Source organism: Lepus europaeus, chromosome 4, assembly GCF_033115175.1.
Source record: "Lepus europaeus isolate LE1 chromosome 4, mLepTim1.pri, whole genome shotgun sequence".
In the NCBI taxonomy this organism is placed as follows: domain Eukaryota; kingdom Metazoa; phylum Chordata; class Mammalia; order Lagomorpha; family Leporidae; genus Lepus; species Lepus europaeus.
Window position 1 is genome coordinate 23572760 of NC_084830.1, and position 23623 is coordinate 23596382.

Sequence of the window (23623 nt, forward strand, 5' to 3'; positions counted from 1 at the left end):
TCCAGTTATTCATAAAATACACAATATATTTCTGTTAAGCACAATTATCACACTTCTAAAGTTCCTTAAAAATTGTAAGGCATCATCCAAAAATTTATTGGTTTTGATATTGTTTTTAACATTTCTTGTTGAAATTTCTTGTCATTGTTATTTTTAAGTAAAACCACTAGAGGTCAGAATTTCACATAAATTGTTTCAAGAAATCACACCAAGGCAGAGAACATTGTTTTTCCTACTAAACAGCATAAAATAATAAATTTAAGGCGTAGAAAGGAAAATAATAGCTTTTAACACGAAGTTTTGATAACTGGGAAAGTGCTTATTCCCAAAAGTGTTATTCAACAGACTTAGATGGAGAGAAGAAGGAAAGAAAAATAAAATTTGTTAAATATTTACTTAGGATGTTTATCTACATGGCTTAATGTTGACAATGATCACCTTACATTATTTTTTTCTTTTTTTTTTTTAAATTATTTTGACAGGCAGAGTGGACAGTGAGAGAGAGACAGAGAGAAAGGTCTTCCTTTTGCCGTTGGTTCACCCTCCAATGGCCGCTGCGGTAGGCGCGCTGCGGCCCGCACACCGCGCTGATCTGATGGCAGGAGCCAGGTGCTTCTCCTGCGGCCCGCACACCGCGCTGATCTGATGGCAGGAGCCAGGTGCTTCTCCTGGTCTCCCATGGGGTGCAGGGCCCAAGAACTTGGGCCATCCTCCACTGCATTCCCGGGCCACAGCAGAGAGCTGGCCTGGAAGAGGGGCTACCGGGACAGGATCGGTGCCCCGACCGGGACTAGAACCTGGTGTGCCGGCGCCGCAAGGCGGAGGATTAGCCTAGTGAGCTGCGGCGCCGGCCCACCTTACATTATTTTTAAAACAAGTCTGTGCTGGCACTCATGTTGCAAATCAGGAAATTGAAGCAAAATAGATACAATACCATGCTGAAAATCAAATAGATTCATTCTAGTGTCTTTCTTTACACTAGATCACATTTGGGAAATAATTCCATAAAGATAATGCCTAAGAATTGTCAATGATCTCTTAAGTTAATTTGTATCAGTGGCTTTTCACCTTCAACTCTAAATAAGTTACTTACTCCACTTTGTGAGAAAGAGTAAAAAAAAGGGAAAATTCCTTTAATTGTTTGTTTCCCAGTGTATCTAGAGGTTTCTGGGTATAAAGCTTCAGTGCTAGTATGTACTATAGTGAGATGATTAGCCATGGAGATACGTATAGCCTAGCTTGGTCTTAGGAAGAAATATTGAACAGAAGCAATAACTTAGTCCCTTAGAATGCTTAGTTACTTATCAGGCATTTCATCTCTTCATTTTGCAAATTAAACATACAATTCTGACTTGGGTTAGGTTGAGGCTATCAAAATATTAATGAAGAAATTAGATAGATATCAGATTCTATCTTTTTAAAAAGATTTACTTATTTGAAAATCAGAATTACAGAGATAGGAGGAGAAAGAGAGAGAGAGAGATCCTCTATCCACTGGTTCATGCCACAAAGGCCAGTGCTCATCAGCCAGGCCAAAGCCAGGAGTTAGGAGCTTCTTCCAGGTCTCCCATGTGATGGCAAGGTCCCAAGAACTTGGACTATCTTCCATTGATTTCCCAGGCCATTAGCAGGGAGCTGGATCAGGAGTGGAGCAGCTGAGACAAGAACCAGCGCCCATATTGGATGTTGGAGTTGCAGGTGGCTACTTTACTCTTGACCGTACAATGCTGGCCAAGCTATTTATATCTAGATGAAAGGTCATGTAGTGCTTTTTTGGTGTGTAAGCATCCACAACATTTAACACAGAGCAGAGGAAAAGACAGCAGTGAAGGGTCTCATGTTAACTCCATGTGCATGTGTGGGTACTTTGCAAACTAAAAAGTCAACTTCATTGGATGCTGACTTCAAGAGTTCATAATCTACTACCAAGCTTGATATAGTAGAAGGAAGTGGTACAACAGGTTCCTTTTTCTTAGTTAGCATCTAATAATGATGTCTGAGACTTACTGGTGTTCAGTATATTCCAGGATTGTGGAAGCTGTTTACTAAGAAGAGAATTTAGAATCTGTCTGATGCAAAATGCCCAGGTTCCAGGGGAAGAAAAGAGGAAATCAGACCGGAGCCCATGGCAGACTTAGTTCTGGAACTCAGAACTCTAGAGCTCCCCCTTCTAAGTCCCTTTTTCCCAGGAATATTCACTTCTTCACCCTGCATCATTCTGGCTTGAAATCATCTCATGTCGCATACAGCCCAGGAAGGGAGTCAGCGAGATTTCCATTGTTTGAAATCATAACAAGATTTTCTTTTTTTTTTTTTAACTTATTTGACAGGTAGAGTTATGGACAGTGAGAGAGAGAGACAGATAGAAAGGTCTTCCTTCCATTGGTGCACTCCTCAAATGGCCGCTACGGCCGGCGCTGTGCCAATCTGAAGCCAGGAGCCAGGTGTTTCTTCCTGGTCTCCCATGCGGGTGCAGGGGCCCAAGCACTTGGACCACCCTCCACTTCCCTTTCTAGGCCACAGCAGAGAGCTAGAGTGGAAGAGGAGCAACCAGGACAAGAACCTGGCACCCATATGGGATGCCGGCACTGCAGGCGAAGGATTAACCAAGTAAGCCATGGCGCAGGCCCCAACAAGATTTTCAAAGGGAAGGAAGGAGTTTGTGGTAGGTGAAGAAATGAGAATAAAGAGACTCTTGGTGGACACCCTATTGGTATTCAATAAATACTAATTACATATGGATTCAAGTGAAAAGAAGAAATTAAGTGGATTTTTCCAGTTGAAGGTATATCCCTTGTCCTTTTTCTTGGAAATCGTTAAGGTATTTACCTGTACTTCATAAACTCCCAAAGTGAGAATTAATGAACTTCTTTTTCCCAAGCACATTCTACACAGTTTCTCTTCTTTTTGTTCCTGCCAAGCGTTACCTGCTCCCTAGAATGTGCTCCATCTGCCTTAAATCTCATACTTAAGACCCAACTCAATAACCACCTTCGTAGAACATCTCCTTTGGCCCTCATTTCCTCTCCTAAATTATTCATCTTTCCAGTAATTATGATGATCATGTATATTATTTAATGTATATCTTGTGCCTAAAACAGTAATTGATCTTTAATAAGCATTTAACACATATTTGCTGAGCTGGAAAAAACAGATTGTTGGGTTGGAATGCATTCTATTTTAGGCATTCTTTTAACAATATTTTGTCCATCTTCTTCTGATTTCAAAGTTGCAAGGAAAATCAGTTACACAGTGCTATTCTTAAATAAATTCTCCCGTTTGCACACACAAGGAAAACCTTCAATTTTCAGCATTCCTCACAACACCCCAGGAATAATACAAGTTTGCTACCCTCTAAAAAAAATTCAGTAATGGTTTTAAGTAAATACCTTATTTCTAATAGAAACTTTCTTTTCTGAACATTTGCCCTCACATTATTCATTTATTCACCCAAGAAATTATTTGGAAGCCCCAAGGTCTCCTTGTTCCTCTCTGCATTTATTTTACAGTATCAAAGGTTAAAACTTGGATTGCAATCTTAGAGGGAAATTAATTCACTGATTAAGAAAATGCACTTTAAGCAATACACATTTAAATAACTGACAAGCATAAGGCCATGTGCATTTGATTTTTTTTTGGAAAGTCTCTTTTTTTCTACTTAAAATTTTAAGCAGCTGCAATTCTTCCACCCCATAGCCTGGAGAAACATAGCATGAATTACTAATAAGAGAGCACCAATCTGCAGTGCAGTGACCACTCTCAGAACAAAAGGGTAAGAGCTGAAACCAGAAAAACAAGATTTTTTTTTATCAACTAGTTGCCTAAAGCATATTTGGAACTTGGCTCTACTTAAAAAAACGTTTTGCAATATGCTCTCATTCTTCACCAAAAGGCACTTGGCACCAAAGACTCTACTTTCAAATAAAGAAATGTTCATTTATATATTACTTCCAATCATTGACAAAAATGTGTCATCCTTCTCATTGGAACAGAAGAACCAATTAGCTTATAAGATACATGTTTGATATTTAATTCTTACATTACTGACCTTTTGCCTAAAGAGCTTAACTAGAATCTGTGAGAAAGAAGTAAAATAAAAGCTACTCAAGAATAAAGATGCTCTTTTAAAGAAAGGAAAGAAATAGAGATGCTCCTAAAGAAAGGATTCCTGAAGACGAATCTCAGGAATGTGCATCTACCCCTGGGATATAATGGAAGAGGGAATTCCCCCTGACTTGTGAATTCTGTTAAGACTTCTTCCTCAGGGGTTTCACCAGCTCCCAACTCTCCTAGCTAACATCAAAGAAGAGTTTTAAATAAAAAAACCAGACCACAGATTTCAGATTTTCCATAATAGAAGGAAGTGAGAGGAAGCAAGGGAGTGGAGAAGGAAAAGTCATTGAGGGTAGGGTTGAGAAATGAGGGAAGAGGCCATATTTATGAAAAATTTTGGTTTCTTTCCTCACCTTTTGGTCCTGGTGAAATTGTGTGCGTGGCACAGACTTCTGCAGTAGGGCGACTATCGATGTCTAGACCCAGAATCTGAATTTGCAAGAGAAATAGCACCAGGAGAATACACTGGTTTCTTAGAAGCACAGCTCCAAAGCCATTCATTGCTGTGGATCCTCAAAAAAGGGTCTTCTAGAAATGCTAAATAAACAGCTTTATTTTAAATAAAACCTTCAGCTTTGGGGAAGAAAGGGCAGTATGTGGAGTACCCATTCAAAAAGGGCTACAAGAGTGAGAAGGAAGTATATCCTAGATTGTTTATTTTCTCAGTATTCCAAATGGACCATACATTGTCCAGGCTGTTTATTTTCAAATGACAACAGTTTATTTAAAATTATCTCTGAACTAAACACTCAGCGTGCAGATCAGTAGAAACATTCCACATAGCAGAGAGTAGAGATGCTTTTGCTCAGTACTTGGGCTGACAGTTTAATAAGTTATGTTACATTTAAATTCTGAGTTCCAGAAAAGCTGTGAGTGAAAGATTTCTTCACTTATCATCATGCTATATCTATGAACTTTTCATAAGTAATATTCATTGCTTGCTGAGGAAGTTAAATACTAACACTACCAATGCTTTCCATAACTTTGATTTCCTCCTACTACTATCATGAATTTTCTTGGAATTGAACCCAAGGACAGAATAATCAGCTTTTCTGCAAAATGATTAAACTACATGTATTAAAAATGTTTATAATCTTTGGCCTAATAGTTACATTGCTGCTACACTATCCACAAGTGAAATGTGCATAAAGTTTTATTTGAAGAGCTGTAGCAAAAAGGGGAGGGGGCATCAGTTACCTAACAATGCATTAGGTGTGGTAAATTATTGTAAATAAGAACATATGAGAAGGATTGACATGACAATTTTATTAAAATGGTGGTATTGGCAATGGTCAATTCATTTTTAATAAAATGTTGGGGAGTTTGCAGTATCATGATTCTTAAAAAGCAGAACATATTTGGATATAAATTTTATAGATCTGGTACAGGCATAGGTATAAAGATTGAGTTCTGTCTTTCAATCTGTCTATTCTACAAACCCTTAACAAGCATGACTAGCTTAGGTTTAGTAAGATGTTGGAAGACTAGAATCAGAATAACATATTTATGAGACTCCATGCCTTCTCCATTCTTGAAATGACATGTTAACTAAGAGTTGGGTAGAAGGGATTTTGAACCTATTCTCCTTGCAATTGCAAAAGAAGGACTTTACAGATCCTGATAAAGACCACTAAACAATTGTCCCTAAGAAATGATAGAATCACAAGCAATGGTCAATCCACTTCATACAAACTAGGTCTGTTGTAACAAAGTTTTACAAACTGACTGGTTTAATAGAAATTTGTTCTGAAGAACAGAGTTATGTTCTGGGGTCAGAGGGACATGATTCAACCCATTATTATAGCTGAATGAATTGATCCATTCCAAAGCAAAGCAGAAAGAGCAAGGGGAAGAACTGACATTGATTGAAGAGTCCTTGTATACACACTAAGGGTTGTTCTCAAGTTTATCTCATGGAAATCTCAAAATAGCCCTGTGGTGTAGACAGCAATCCTCCTATTTTGCAAAGTAGCTGAGACTCAGAAAAGGTAAGCGGTTTAAATAAGGGCACTCATGTTTCAAGCACAAAAAGCCAGATAAAATTACTTCCAAATATTTCTACGTTAAAAATACAATTTAGTTTCCCTAAGGGTGAATCTCAAGCTTTGAGGATGCATTAATTCTCACACATGAGGATGCATTTGTCAGGTTAACAGTGATAGGAAAACAGTGAGAAATAATAGAATGATATTGGAAGCCTCAAATTCCGTATCTGTCATAACCAGGTATATGACACAGAGACAATTACTCAATTGTCACAAGGCATACAAAATGAATTTGGACACGGTATTTAATGTTATTTCTGAATTCTATGATTCTTTGAAAACTGGCACTCCTTAAATGTTTAGACTGCTTTAAATCTATTTTACTTCTTCTGTCTGCTTTCACGTGTTCTCTGGAAAACAATGAAAATAGAATGATTGCATTTATACACAGAAATCCACACTAAAATTTTGAAGCAAATAATGGTCCTTAACATTATTTTTCACCAAACCCAATTTCCTCTTTCCAATCTCTCTTTTTAAAACAATAATGCATACAATTATATTTTCCTATCAATGAATGAAATATGCCACAGGTTGAATTCCTTCACAGTATTTACCATATGTCTTACTTTTATTTGTTTTAATTTATTCGAAAGCTAGAGAGACAGAGAGAGGCAGACAGACACAGAGAGATCTTCCATCTGCGGGTTCACTCTGAAAATGCCTGCAAGAGCAGGGTTTGGGCCAGGCCAAAGCCAGGAGACTGGAATTAAATCTGAATCTTCCAGTAGGTGGCGGGAACTCAAGGACTTGTGCCATGGCCTTCTGCCCTTCAGGACGCACCTGAGCAGGGAACTGGGATTGAAAATGGAGCAGAACTCAGACCTAAGCACTCGGATGTGTAATGTGAGTGTCCCAAGCAACATCTCAACCACTGCAGCAAATGGCCTGCCTCCATCACACTTCTATATGTATAAACTATTTAACCTATCAATGCCTCATTGTGGAGAATTGAAATGTTTTAACATTAGGAATACAAATAACACTGTGATGCACATCTTTAGAAGTCAATATGTGTCCTCATTCCTTTTCACCCCTGAAGACCAGTGTATGCAGCTTGCTAGCTCATTGCATGTTGACAGCAACAGATACTGAGAAGAGTTTTAAAATAACTCTTGAGAGTCACATGCACTCATCTCTCCCCTGCTCCCACTCTTCAGAATTGACTTTTATTCTGGTATTTCTTAGAAACCATAGTTCCCTTTATTCTTCACTGATAACTGATAAGCATGGGAAATTTTAAAATATGTGTGTTTTCATGGGCCAGAGAGGGCTGCTCTACTTTTAACCAGGATTCATCGAGAAATGTGATCTTAAAAAATTCTCTATAGCCTCAATCTGATGATCGTAAGAACATTATCGCCACTAAGTAAAACTAGTAAACAGTTAGTTTTGACAGGAATATAATGAGGCTGCTTGTGTTAAAGGTCAGGGAAATAATAAGGTGCAGATTATAAGCAGGAAGTTTATGATACAGGTCTTGAGTGTAGGTGAAGTCTGGAACTTGAGATTTCAGTTTGAGAGTCTCTGGTATGGAAACCACAGAGGAAAGTAAAATACTGAGTGAGAAGAGAACTTCAAGAATATAATGTTGAGGCCTGCTTGCCCCAACATCTACTTTTATTGAATGCTTACCGTCTGGCAGTTATACTAAGCATTTAAAAGTATTTTATGATTTACTGCCTATAGCAAATTTTAAAGAAACAAATATTGCTACTCTATAGATTAAGAAAAAAACTGAAGCAAAGGAACATATTTAAGAACCCCATCTAATAAAATGAGGATAATGTGTTTCTGAATTGGACTCAAATTCATTCTTTACTCATTGACTTTTAGTACTTGGAAATCGGATCATCTTTTTAAAAGAGTGTTTTATGTCTGATAAGGAGGGATGGAGGGAGGGAGGAAGGGAGGGAGGGAGGAAGAGAGAGACAGAGAGACAGAGAGAGAGAGAGAGGTGAGGAGAGATGTCTCACCTGCTGGTTCACAGCCCAAATACCTGCAATGACTGGAGCTAAAGCTGGGCCAAGGCCAAGTTTGGGAGCTGGGAACTCAAATGGAACTTGAATCATCACTGGCTCCCATCCTGGGTGCACATTGGCAAGATGCTGAAATAAGGAGCAAAACCAAGACTCTAACCCAGGAACTCCCACATAGGATGCCAGCTTCCCAACTGGTGGCTTAACACTGGGTCAGATGCCTGCCCCTTTTTAAGGGTCAGTTAGATTTAAATGCAGCTAAAATTGAATGGCATGGCAAGTGATGCAATGGAATCTAGACTAATTTTTTAACAACTTGCTGGTGAAGGAAACATAAGAAAAATAATTAAGTATTTATAGCACCCTAACTGTGAGGGACAACGGATACAGATAAAAATTGTGACCCTGATGTCAAAATTATTTTAAAAGATTGTACATGTTCCTTGATAACCCAGTAAATATTAGATGACACACATTTTAAAGTAGGAAAGGTGATTCAATAAATAAAATTTTCAAACTATGTCATTTCAAACTGTATTCTCTTTAGAGTGTTAAAAATATCTAATGCTACCACAAAAGATTGCTATTGCACTTAGAAAGAGTTCATGTTCAATTATCCAAAAAATTATGAAGCCATTGAGAATTTTTAAGTCAACATTCTTTTTGGTTTAAAATATGATTTGAAAACAGACAACAAAACAAGCAAGCTTACAGCTAACACGAAATTAGAAGGCGCTGAGGGTAAATCTAAAAAGAGAGGACTCAGTGCCTGGTACATGAAATTGTCTCCATAGTTCCACATTTTCCTTATTGCTTTCACCTTCCATTTCCAAAGACATTGGCATCCAGGTTTAGCTTTGTGCTATCCAAATATAGTAGATCATTAAAGCGAATATCAAGTGACATTTCTCCAGTGCTAGTTTAAGTGGATTTAATGGTGGACCCCAAAATATATGTCTACATCCCAACTTCTGACCCCTGCAAAGTGACCTGATTTGGCAAGAGGGGCAAGAGGACAATTACATGTGGAAGGAGGGGACTGGAGTCACATAGCTACAAGCTGAGGAATGGCTTGGCAAAAGCCATTTGTAAAAGGAGAGAAAGGATCCTCCACTAGAGCCTTCATCGCAGGCTCAGCTATGCTGGCACCTTCACTTCAAACTTTGGCCTTCAAAACTGAGATAGTAAATTTCTACTGTTTTAAAACACCAAGCTTGCAGTAATTTGTTATGGCAGTCCTGGGAAATTCATATACCATTCTTGCACTATTCACGCACAGTTACTAGAAGAAATGACACATCAGAACATTTGCTCAGAGCCTGACAGAGACCTAGCAACATCTGTTCTTGTGCATTTTAATTATCTTTCATCTAGCTTAGATGATATCTGGAGGGAAAATAAAAGACAGGATATGAAACCAGCATGTCCTCAAGCAGAGAAGTTTTACCAGTTAAAACAGGATAATCACACAATGACAACCTCATCTACGCAAGGGATTTCCTGACAAATTGATATAACTCAACTTTGGACTTGGTTTTGCTTTTGTCCATTTACATAAGCACCTTGTTCGATTAAAGTTCTCTGGTGAGTTAATTTAATTTAATGCAGTCTGTGAGAAATGGAAATTTTACAGTCCCATCAAGGTGGCATGTACCAATGCCATCTCACTAGTCCAAGTGATCAATTTCTGTTCATAATTGATGACTCTGATAGGTCTAAAAGTCAAAGGGATCACACAAACAAGACTAGTGTCTGCTAATACTAACTGATAGAATCAAAAAGGGAGAGAATGATCCATCATGGGAAGAGGGATACACAGCAGACTCAAAGAATGGCAGATGTCCTAAATAGCACTCTGGCCTCAGAATCAGCCCTTAAGGCATTTGGATCTGGCTGAAGAGCCCATGAGAGTATTATAGGCATGAAAAGCCAAGATACCATGGAAAAGAAAAAAAAAAGAAGACCTAAATGAAAGATCTCTGCGAGTGAGATCCCAGTGGAAAGAACAGGGCCATCAAAGAAGGAGGTACCTTTCTCTGAAGGGAGGACAGAACTTCCACTTTGACTATGACCCTATCGGAAGAAGATCGAAGTCAGCAAACTCAAAAGGCTTCCATAGCCTTGGCAACTCATGACTAGAGCCTAGGGAGATTACTGACGCCATAAACAAGAGTGTCAAATTGTTAACTCAACAAAAGGAATCACTGTGTACTTACTTCTCATGTGGGATCTGTCCTTAATGTGTTGTCCAATGTGAAGTAATGCTATAGCTAGTACTGAAACAGTATTTTTACACTTTGTGTTTTTGTGTGCGTGCAAACTGATGAAATCTTTACTTAGTATATACTGAATTGATCTTCTGTATATAAAGATAATTGAAAATGAATCTTGATGTGAATGGAATGGGAGAGGGAGCGGGAGATGGGGGGGTGCGAGTGGGAGGGAAATTATGGGGAGGGAAGCCATTGTAATCCATAAACTGTACTTTGGTAATTTATATTTACTAAATAAAAAATAAATAAAAAAGAATACCTTTTTAAATGGCACATATTTAGAAAGCAATATGCAAACACATATTCACACAATTTTTTTTACATTTCAAATTTCATATTTATAAAAACATATGCTTCAAACAATCAAATGGTTTTAACAGGCTTATGAAACATAAGCAAAATCCTCCTGCTCTGCCCTCCTACTGCTGACTATACTCCATAAAGAAAGTATTTGAATTCTTTTGCTGTTTCTTCACTTATGTTCTCCATATTTTAAAATAATAAACTTAAGCTGATGTTCTTGTCTTTGTTTGTTTTTCAATTTAGATACTCACTGATTCCTTAATATGGAAGATGGATATTTCTTTCTTTTTCATCCTTAGCTTTCTATCCCCTTCATACACATTTCACTTCTCTCTATATTTGTAGCTTAGTTACATTACAATTTTAATATGATATTCAATGTTTATATTATATGGCTCTGTTACACTTCTTCACAGCTTAGACACTTAGCACATTATGATTACATTTTGCTTCTTGTACTAATTTTGTTTTTTTCCTAAGCTTAATGATTGTGTTCTTTTCTTTTGCATAGCTTGCTATGTACCAATCCCAAATAAGTAACAATTCTTCGAGATTTGTCAGTTCTATGGAAGTATAAACTGTTAATTTTTTTTTTTTTTGTGATGTGTCTTAGTAAGCCCTGAACGTATTGCTGCAGGTAGACAGAAAGACTTGTTGTAGAGTTGTTATCTCAAGACTTCTCTTCACTATTGTCTAGGAATCTGTCTCACAATTCCTTTTTTTGATATCTACGTATTTTTCTCTTGATTTTACCCATCATTTTTGTATAGTATATTCTCTAGTATTTTCTTGAAAGTGAATAAACTGCAAATACATTTTTGAGATACTGCAAGTCTAAAGACATAATAATTTTCCCCTCAAATTACGTGACATTTTGGCTGGGTATAGAATCATAGGGTGAAGTAATTTTCACCTTGATATGCAAAAATTTTGTTCTATTTTCTTCTAGTTTCTAGTGTTGTTGAGACATTTACTGTCTTTAAATACTCCACACTTAGCATAGAAGATTCTTTCTTCTTTGTGGAAGCTTTTAAGAGTTTCTTTTTTATATCACATGTTCTTACATTTCAGTAATATGAATTACTCAATGCAACTCTTTTAATTCACTGCAATGGATTAACAATAGGCTCTTTAAGTCTGGAAATGACTGTCAGTAACTAAATTTTCCTGTTAGTTTTTAATAATTTCCTCACCTTGACATCTCTGTTTCCATTTTTCTCTCTCTTTCTCAGGACTTTATGTCATTGATGTGTTGAATCTTACAGTGATCTAATTTCTGGACTATTTCTCCACCTATAACCTTCCTTTTTTCTAGTTTTTTTTTTTTTAACATTTTATTTGAGGATAGTTTTAAATGTACAAAACAAAAAATTGTGAAGCAGGAATGCAAAGACTTCCAATATACCACTTACCTTATTTTCCATATTAACATCTTACATTAGCAAATATTTCACAATTAATGAACAACACCCAGCTACCCCTATTTTTATCCAAATTCCTTTTATCCCTTCTACCCCTTAGCCTCCAGTAATCAATATTCTATTTTCAGAGTGAGATTTTTTTTTTAATTTTGTCTTCCACATATAAGGGAGAACACAGAGTATTTTTCTTTGGGTCTGGCTTTTGTCACTGAACATGATATTTCTCAACTCCATCCATTTTGCTGCAAATGACAGGATTTCATTCTCTTACTTTATAGCTAGTAGTTTAAATGTGTATAGATATGGATATATATATATATATATATATGTATGTAGATACAAATATAAATATGGATGTCACTTTTTCTTTACCCATTCATCAGATGATGGACACTTTGGTTGATTCCATAGTTTGGCTATTGTGAGAAATTCTGCTATAAACATGGTAGATAGAGCACATAACTCTCTGATACAATGAGTTCATGTCTTTTGGCTACCCAGTATAGGAATAGCCCTATCATATGGTAGCTCCATTTCTAGATTTTAAATTTTTTTTTTTTGACAGGCAGAGTGGACAGTGAGAGAGAGACAGAGAGAAAGGTCTTCCTTTTGCCGTTGGTTCACCCTCCAATGGCCGCCGTGGTTGGCGCGCTGCGGCTGGCGCACCACACTGATCCGATGGCAGGAGCCAGGTGCTTCTCCTGGTCTCCCATGGGGTGCAGGGCCCAAGCACTTGGGCCATCCTCCACTGCACTCCCGGGCCACAGCAGAGAGCTGGCCTGGAAGAGGGGCGACCGGGACAGGATCGGTGCCCCGACTGGGACTAGAACCCGGTGTGCCGGCGCCGCAAGGCGGAGGATTAGCCTAGTGAGCTGCGGTGCCGGCCCCATTTCTAGATTTTAAAATCTCTGTAAATCTCTGTATTGTTTTCTACAGTACCTGCACCAATTTACATTCCCAGTAACAGGTGATAAGTGTTTCCCCTTTCTCTACACCCCCAACAGGAGTAAGGTGGTATCTCATTGTGACTTTGATTTGCATTTCTCTAATGGTTAATGATACTGAGCATTTTTTCATACATTTGCTGGCCATCTGTATTTCTTCTTTAAAGAGCAATCTATTGAAGTACTTTGACCATTTCTTTACTAATTGCTTTTTTTGTTTTTGAATTTCTTGAGTTGCTGATATATTATAGATAACCTTTCAATCTTCTATTCAATGTGTGTTTTATACTGAGCCATTATAAAACCCATATAACCTTTATGATAATAAATATATGATAATAAAGGCAACTTATTCAACAAATATTTATTGAATACTTATTAGAAAACCTAGTCTTGCTAGGTTTTCCTGCTTTATAGCATCTTTGTCTCAATGATTTATCATCTTGTCTCTCTAAGCCTATCAATTATAGTTTTGCAAATATGTCTTCAAAATTTCTTAAGTTGTTAACATTTAGTGTAAATTCCTTTTTTTCTGATTATGTGATTTAATGTACATATTTCTGGTGACTATATTTATTAAAATGTCTGGATAACCTTTGCTGATTCATTCACTGGTAGGGGCCACAAAAGTGTTATCTGAAAGTTCTGCATATAACTGGAGTTAGGTGTCAATGGACAGTAGCTATTGCACCATAGAATTAAAAGGGGGATGACTGGCTTAATTTGTGGGGAAATTCTGATTCTCATTATCTATATGTCTTTTTTTTTTTTTTGAGTTGGAAAATTCATTCTGGGTACTCCAATCTCTTGCCTAATGTGATATATGCCTCTCACTACTATGATTCAGATTAAAGAAGGGATTGAAGCATCTCACTATTTATTTTAACTTTCTCACTATCACCTTGGCTATGACTTGGAATTCCAGGTCTCAAATGTTTGTCACTCATCCTCCACATGGAGCAAAATCCTTGGTCACTTTCTCAAGTGTAGCAGCTGTAGCATTCATTATAGCTGTGTGGAATGAGTACAGAAATCTAGAGCAGTAACTGCTCATTGTACAGGCTTTCTCCTTCATGCTTATAACCCTCATTTTGTTACCACTCAAATTATACAACACATATTGCCCTCAGTTCTTGAGACCTCTGAATTTCTGGTGTGTTATCAACTTCGTCTTTCTGTTCCCAGTAACAGGTATTTTTCAGATTTTTCTGGTCTGTGAAAACAGTAACTGCTTGTCTATATTTTGCTAGTTTCCAAAATAATAATATTATCACTTTTTTGTTGCTTCTTGTATTCTTTCCGTTGTGGCTTATTATTTGTGTTTATCCTACTACTGATATTTTGCTGGCATTCTGAATGGAGCAGCAACTAAATATTTGGAATGTAGACTCAATATGCTATATGAACTCAGATGTTCCCCCAGACTACTCTATAATAAAAATATAGAATATTAAATACAAATATAATATAAATAAAAACTCCTGTGGGTTCAGTTGATGTGTGGAGATAAGGTTCAATAGCACATTCCCCTCCTTAAAATCAGGCATCTGAGGGAAGTTCCAGCTATGGCTATGTGAAGAGATCAGAACACCCTTTTCACAACCATCCATGAAACTTGACAAATTATAAAAAATAATCACTTCAAGACTTTGAAAATGGGCCACAGCACACAAGTGTAGAAGTATCTGCTCTGGAAAAGGTGCCACCATTTTGTATAAGAACAGTACAAGTGTGAAGCTTTCATGTATGGAGCCAATTACACCACTTCCCTCTACTCAGTCACTGAAAATTATAGTTTTAGCAGCACAGCATGGTCAAAAACCCCAGCAACTTCACTGCCAAGGGAATGGACTCCATATGGAGTGGGATAGGAACTATACTTAATATTGTTTTAAATACTTACTTATTTATTTGAAAGAGTTACAGAGAGGCAGAGGCAGAGAGAGAGAGAGAGAGGACTTCCACCCACTGGTTCACTCCCCAGATGGCCGCAACGGCCAGAGCTGTGCCTATCTGAAGCCAGGAGCCAGGAGCTTCTTCTAGGTCTCCCACACAGGTGCAGGGGCCCAAGGACTTGGGGCATCTTCTAATGCTTTCCCAGACCTTAGCAGAGAGCTGGATTAGAAGTGGAGCAACCAGGACTCTAACTGGCCCCCATTTGGGATGCCGGCACTGCAAGTGGCAGCTTTACCCACTATAGCCAGCGCTCCAGCCCTAAACTACACTTATTATTAATGTAACCAAGTAGTAAGTACAGACATAAATCTTCATAGTAAAAGTTAATTGTTGATAGAAATAACAAAGAAATTCAAGGGGGAATGATAATTTTTAACAGATAGTGTTATAAAAATCAGATGGCCACATACAAAGAAACACATTTAGAACTGCATCAAACTTTACACACAAATTTACTCAGAATGGGTCAAAGACTGACATATAAGAGATTAAACTATAAAATTTATAGAACAAAACATAGGAGAAGACCTTTGTGATTTTGATTAGGCAAAATTCTCTATGATATTACACCAAAAGTATGATGCACGAAAAATTGGTAAATTATAACAAAATTAAAATAATTTATGCTTCAATAAAATACCACTAAGAAAATAAACAGATCACAGATTAGTTGAAAATCATATACCTAATAAGTGCTGTCTCTAAGTAAACAATAATACAAAAGACCAAATACAAAATGGAAAATGATTTGAATAAATATTTCAGCAAAGACAACAAGCAACTAATATGCATTTGAAAAGGTACCCAATGCCTTTAGTTATTAAATTCCTGTGAGATACTACTACACATAGATAAGACTGGCCATAATAAAGATAAATATGGCAATAACAAGAAAAGCTAGGATGAGGTAAATCTTGTTAGTCGGGATGTAAAATGGTGCAATCATTTTGGAAAATAGTTTGGAAGCCTCTTTAAAAGTTAAACATAGGTGAAGTGAAATGGACACTATAAGAAACAATGACTTGATCAGCTCTTGTCCTGACTGTTGATGTACAATGTAATACTTTATCATTTTTAGTATTTTGTTGTTGTTGTTGTTATTGTTCTAGTACTAGTGGTTGAACTCTATGATTAACACACAATTATTCTTAGGTGTTTAAATTTTAACTGAAGTGATCCCTATTAAATATAAGAGTGGGAAAAAGAGAGGGAGGAGATGTACAATTTGGGACATGCTCAATTGGACTTGCCCCAAATGGTGGAGTTAGAAGCATACCAGGGGATTCCAATACAATCCCATCAAGGTGGCATGTACCAATGTCATCTCACTAGTCCAAGTGATCAATTTCAGTTCACAATTGATAGCTCTGATAGGTCTAAGAGTCAAAGGGATCACACAAACAAGACTAGTGTCTGCTAATACTAACTGATAGAATCAAAAAGGGAGAGAACGATCCAACATGGGAAGCGGGATACACAGCAGACTCATAGAATGGCAGATGTCCTAAATAGCACTCTGGCCTCAGAATCAGCCCTTAAGGCATTCGGATCTGGCTGAAGAGCCCATGAGAGTATTATAGGCATGAAAAGCCAAGATACCATGGAAAAGAAAAAAAAAAAGAAGACCTAAATGAAAGATCTCTGCGAGTGAGATCCCAGTGGAAAGAACAGGGCCATCAAAGAAGGAGGTACCTTTCTCTGAAGGGAGGACAGAACTTCCACTTTGACTATGACCCTGTCGGAAGAAGATCGAAGTCAGCAAACTCAAAAGGCTTCCATAGCCTTGGCAACTCATGACTAGAGCCTAGGGAGATTACTGACGCCATAAACAAGAGTGTCAAATTGTTAACTCAACAAAAGGAGTCACTGTGTACTTACATCTCATGTGGGATCTGTCCTTAATGTGTTGTCTAATGTGAAGTGATGCTATAACTGGTACTAAAACAGTATTTTTACACTTTGTGTTTTTGTGTGCGTGCAAACTGATGAAATCTTTACTTAGTATATACTAAATCGATCTTCTGTATATAAAGATAATTGAAAATGAAAAAAAAAACTGGTGTTAAATTGGAAATTGCATAGGAAATTAATTTTTAAAAAAATATCATGTAGGATCTCTGTCTTTAATGTGCTGTACACTGTTATTTAATGCTATAACTAGTATCCGACAGTATTTTTCACTTTGTGTTGCTATGTGGGGGCAAACTGTTGAAATCTTTACTTAATATATACTAAACTGATCTTCTGTATATAAAGAGAATTGAAAATGAATCTTGATGTGAATGGAAGGGGAGAGGGAGCGGGAAAGGGGAGGGTTGCAGGTGGGAGGGAAGTTATGGGAGGGGGAAGCCATTGTAATCCATAAGCTGTACTTTGGAAATTTATATTCATTAAATAAAAGTTAAAAAAAAAAAGTTAAACATAGGCCGGCGCTGTGGTTCACCTGGTAATCCTCCGCCTGCGGCGCTGGCACCTTGAGTTCTAGTCCTGGTTGGGGCATCGGATTCTGTCCTGGTTGCTCCTCTTCCAGTCCAGCTCTCTGCTGTGGCCTGGGAAGGCAGTGAAGGATGGCCCACGTGCTTGAGCCCTGCCCCCGTATGGGAGACCAGGGGGAGGCACCTGGCTTTGGATTGGTGCAGCATGCCGGCTGTAGTGGCCTTTTAGGGGGTGAACCAATGGAAGGAAGACCTTTCTCTCTGTGTCTCCCTCACTGTCTAACTCTGCCTGTCAAAAAAAAAAAAAAAAGTTAAACATAAACTCAAGGATAACCTAGCAATTTAACTCCTGGATATCTAACTAAGAGAAATCACAACATATATCCATGCAAAATACTTGCATATGAGTGTTCTTAACAGAATTTCCAAACATTGGAAAAAATACACTCTCATCAAGACTTGAGTGGACAAATCAGAACATGGCATATCCATATAAGAGGTTACTACTCAACAACAACATGGATGTTATTGACTCTCCAAATTATGCTAAATACTAAAAAAAAAATGCGAAACATTGCATATTGTATGATTCCTTTTATATGAAATTTCTAGAAAGGGGAAGATTCTAAACCTAGAAAGCAGATGTGTAGTGGCCTCAGGCTGGGAGTGGGAGCAGAGATTGGTTTCAAGTGGGCACAATGGAATTTTGGAGGCAATTGCTATGTCATAAAGTTGGATTACACCTATGATTCCACAGTTATGAGGGTACTTCAAAAAGTGTATTGAAAATGGAATTAAAAGTTGCTTTTTCCTGTGCAAACTATTTTTGAAATCAATAATATGGTCTCCACATGAAATTTTTGAAGACCCCGTGTGCCTTGTATGCATTGGTTTCAAAATGCTTTTTGCCACAAAACAAAAGTATCTTTTAACTCCATAACCAAGAACATTTTGAAGTGTTCTTGTATTCAAATATATGAAAATATCTAACTCTTCACTTACAACTGATTAACTGTATGATATTTAATTTATACCTCTGTAACACTGTAAAAAGCTGGGGCTGTCATCGTGGCATTATGGGTAAAGACATCATCTGTGAAGCTGGCATCTCAGATGGGTGCCAGTTTGAGACCTGGCTGCTCCACTTTGGATCCAGCTCCCTACTAATGCACCTGTGAAAGCAGTAGAAGATGCCCCAAGTCCTTGGCACCCTACACCCATGTGAGAGACCCGGAAGAAGCTCCTGGTTTCTGCCCTAGGCCTGGCCCACCTCTGACCCTTGAGGCCATTTGGGGATTGAATCAGCAGATGGAAGATCTCTTTCTCTCTTACACACATTCTCTCACTCTCTCTCCCCTCTCCCTTCTTCTCTACCTGTAAGTCTGTCTTTCAAATACTTAAAATAAATCTTAAAAAAAGGAGGCTGCTCTTAAAAAAAAAAAACTGTAAAAAGCTATCATGAAAATTGCATCCCAAAACTCTTGGAATGGTTATAATTCATGGTGGTATTTATAGGTCTAGAAATAGTTAACCAAACAAATTCAGTTTTGACTCTGTTTTGAAGAAGAGTCCTGGTAGGATCAGTATGTCATCAATATTTTTATTTATTTTTATTTTTTAACTTTGTTATTTTTTTAACAGATTCAATGTGATCTGTGAGTACAATTCTAAGAACATAATGATATTCCCTTCCTCTCTCCCTCCCACCCTCCATCTTTTTCTCTTTCTTTTTTTAGTTTTTGAGATAACATATTTTAGATTTACATTCCAATAAAAAGGCTTGATACTATTTTTTTTTAAAGATTTAAGACAGAGAGAGAGGATGAGAAAGAGAGAGACAAAGAGCAAGAGAGATGTTCCATTTGCTGTTTCACTGCCCAAATGGCCACAAAAACCAAGTCTGGACCAGGATGAGGCCAGGATCCAGCAACTCCATCCTGATCTCCCACATATGTGGCAGGGACCCACTTAGGCCATCCTCTGCTGCCTTCAAGTTGTATTAGCAAGAAAGTAGACTGGAAGCAGAGCATCTGGGACTTTCGCACTCTGATATACAATGCTAGTATCTCCAACCTGCTGTGCCACAAACCTAGCCCAGTAAGTTGCAAATCTTGAGATGGCTTCTGGTCCTGCATGCCCCGATTTAGTACATCCAAGGACTGTCTTTAGGTGAGGGTTTTGTAAAGTGATAGCTTTTTATAAAAAGATTTTACAAAAGACTTTAATAGAGACACATAACTAAATTTTATTCTTTACATACACCTAAATCTAAAGTTAATTACAAAAATTAATTACATTCAAGAGCACAGATCTCCCCAAACTCTTTACTTACGAAGAGATCAATACCCTCTTCTGATCAGAATGGAGCTAGAGGCATAATCTCAATTTTCATTATTTTTGCTCTGTGATTACTTACATTTAGCAATGTTCTGAATAATATTGGATGAATTAGGATGGGCAACTATCCAGGTGCATAACATTGGTGGTCTGAGCATAAATGATACATATGTGCAATAAAGATCTATTACATTATTTCATCTCATTCAACAATACTATTTATCAGATATTGTGATGTTACTTATCAGATATTTTGATAAGCTATGGAGTTAGAACAGTAAATACAGTTCTTTCCTTAAGAGATTTATCTTTACCTTATTGAGGTTACAGACAAACATAAAAGTAGCTGTCATTACTGTGGAAAATGTTATGATGGGATAAGTACCAGGTATGTAGTTGTCATGGGAACCCAGAGGAAAGGTACATGACCTAAGCTTGGTGGATCAGGAAAGATATCCATCAGATGTTTACTACGTGGGATTTTAGAAAACCTGTCAGAATTTGACAAGTAAAGTGGGAGAGGGACAGGAGGAAGATATTCCACATAGACAGAACAGTGTATGGAAAATCAGGAAGAGATTGAAGGATACAGGTTAGGAACTGAAAGTAGTTCACAAAGGCTGGAGTTAGGAACTTGATGAGGTAGATGAAGCTCGACACCATTTGCTGTTACGGAGTTTGGAAAATGCCCTAAGGGCAATGGGAACCTACAAATAATTTTAAGACAAAAGAGTCAGGATTGGAAATGAAAAGCAGAATCTGAGAGATGTGTGAGGTGCAAAACTGCATGGGATTCATGTAATAGAAACACAGTAATAGATGCTTAATGGCTTCATGAAATAAGAGGTGGTATTTTTGTTCTGTTTTTGCTTTTTGCATATACCATGAAATATGGAGGCAGAGAATCCCAGCAGTAGTCCCATGCAGTCACCAGAGCCCAAGACCTTTTGATTTCACTATGTTTTACATGTGATTTTTTTCCTCATAGTTATAAAAGTGCTGCTACAATTTCAGATATTGCACCCATATTCCAAGCAGGATGAAGGGAAATGTTGTGGACCAGGCACTGAAGAAACAAGACAGATAGATTAGCTAACATCTTAAAGAGCCTGCCTGGAAAACATCTCAGGTGAAATCCACTTTCATATCATAGGCCGCGATTATATGGTTTACTAGCAACAAAGCAGACTGGGAAAATGAGTGTTTTGATTAGGTAAATCAGAGCTGTGGAAGCAATAATCAACATTGAATAGGCGACCTGTAGCACTCTGAACATTATTAGTGAAAATGGGGATATAGAGAAACAAATGGATTCAAGATACAGTAACAACAGCAAATGTAACAAGAATTACTGATTCTTTAGAAATGGAGGGTAAGGAAGAGGAGTTGAGGGGATTCTCAGGTCCCTGACTTGAACAAGAGGATGTGGTACCACTTGCTGAAAAAAGAGATGCAAATTATGAAGAAAAGATGATAAATTAAAATTTCAATAGGTTGAGTTCAACATTTTTCTGGAGTATTCAAAGGAATATATCTAGTGGCTCAAGAGAAACACCAGCTAAAGGTAGTGATTAAAAAGCCATCTAACTATCAGTTTGGTAATTAAAGCCCATTGGGGTGGATGGGATCTCACCAAAGAAAGACAGAAAAAACAGCCAAGGTGTTTTAAAGACAGAATTGATGGGATTCGATAACATGTCAGTGTCAACTCTGTGTAGAGAAGGTTGGTTCATATTTTATAACTGGGAGAGTCTTTGAAGCTTTTGGCATCATAAAAGGGAAATTGATACTTTATAACACCTTTTTCCTTTTTTGATAAGACATTTTTATTCTTTGTAGTCAGCTCAAACACATGATCTCTTAAATTGCTTTGTGCTCCCTAGGACACATAGATGATTAAAATGAATATATTTAACAAAACCTATGCTAAACAGTATGATTTCTGATTTGACATTATAGAGGACTGGACCAAATTTTGAATTCCATCACACTTTTTGCTTCTGGTAGGATTATTGAGTTGTTCTGTATCTTAGCTCTCAGTTTTGCAAACACGGCAGTCGAGGCCCATACCCTCTTTGTGCAGGTGAGTCAAATAAAAGTTCATGATACCTGAAGTCCTGGTAGGCAGATGAGGGTTAAGTTACTAAGGAGCATCCTTGCCTTTGATCTTCAGGGTAAGTGCTCTCTCTTTCTTCCTTTACCCCCTGTTTCTGAGAAGTTTTAGTCAGTAGGGTTTCCACACAGACTTATTACAACACAGTTGACCTGCTGTATGTGTTTGGCATTCAACATAGCAGAGTTAAGAGAGACTATCAGACAACTGATAAAATACAGAATATAACACATTCCTGGGAAAATGCTTTCTTCCTTATGGAGATAAATATTTATTTCAGCTCTGCTGGGAAGCATGTGACTAATAAATGATATGTTCCATTTTTAAATGGTCTGTTTATGTTTTAAAGATTTCACATCATGAATTATGGTTGCTTATGTGATGCATAATTCTCAAGGCATATTGTCATGAAATAGTTTTGAAAATATCTAGGCTTAATCATCAAGAAAATATCTTTCATTTTCTAAGTTCCCATAAATGATTCTAAAATTACCACTTCATAACATGCATAGATACTGAAATGGATTACTCATATAATTATTTTCTATTTCAAAGGTTCAGAAAGCTTCCAGGGTGTGTCATAATTTATATAACACTGAAGACCACTTTTCTTTGAGAATGAACATTTTGTTGCAAACATATTTTTAAGCATAAAATTGCAGAGGCAAGAATATGTTATAGAAAATGGAAGCTAAAATCTAAGGACTTTCAACAGAACTCTGTGAGTGTTCCTAGGTGCCATGAGACTGTGAAGGTAAGTTTATGTTTTAGGATTGTATCACAGAGCTCCAGTCAGTTTTGGTTTTGCATTGCTCTCTTCAAATCAATCCCAGGTCTGTAGTGTCTCTTGTTTGTTACAGACTTCATATAGGAATATCTTCATCCCATATGTTGTAACAATTCAAACCTTTATGCATGACCTGCAACAACCTCTTGATACAAAGAATTTCCTAATGAGTAATTACAATCACAAGTTACATCCTTGAAGTACCTGACTTCAAGTAATGAACTAAATCAAGACTGGAAGAAAGAACAGGTGCCTTTTTGTAAGTTCAACCGTCAGCAAGCCGTTGCTCCAGGGGCTTTTATTTCATTTTTTTATTGCCTGCCATCCTGAGAGGCAGGTGTTATCTGCATGTTACAAATGAGGAACTGACTTTAGAAGGGTGTATTATCTTTCTTAAGGTTTCATGGGGAAGTAATGAAAATCAGGGTTCAAACTCTGTTGACAGCAAATCATCTGCTGTGAACCATTGAATACTGCCTCAAACACACGTCTTCCTATTATGGATGTCAGGAAATACGGAATGCAGGTGTGGGCCACTTACGGGTTCTCAAGATTTCCTGTTTCATGGGATCACAATGCCCTTTTACTCTTAAATACCTTTGTCTTGTCATGAGACTCCATCTTATAAACCTTGGTAGCCTGTTTCCCGCACTAGATTCTGAGAATTCCTGAGGACTCACTCTTTCAGTCGCCAAGCACTCCAATTACCCTTGCTTCTGCCTTCTGCATCTCCCTCTGGCTCTCCACTCTGCTTTCACCCGCAGACAAAACATAGACCTCCATGCTGGCCCTGAAGCATCACCACACAATGGAGTTCTCTGTTGCTTTTTTCTTTTAACAGAAGAGCTGAGCATAACATTAGGCAGTTATTTCATTGCACATTAAGTCACTTAAAATTGAAGGTGAGGCCCTCATCT

The 23623-nt window shown here is 37.6% G+C and overlaps 1 protein-coding gene across 1 annotated transcript in view; it reads right to left on the reverse strand.

Moving 5' to 3' along the window:
• Positions 1-4746, reverse strand: part of COLEC10 (collectin subfamily member 10) — a 39066-nt gene extending 34320 nt beyond the window's left edge. Inside the window, exon 1 of the mRNA XM_062188072.1 lies at positions 4467-4746. Coding sequence (XP_062044056.1) covers positions 4467-4614 — 148 coding nt within the window. The 5' untranslated portion in view covers positions 4615-4746. The remainder of the gene's footprint in view (positions 1-4466) is intronic.
• Positions 4747-23623: the final 18877 nt, after the last annotated feature.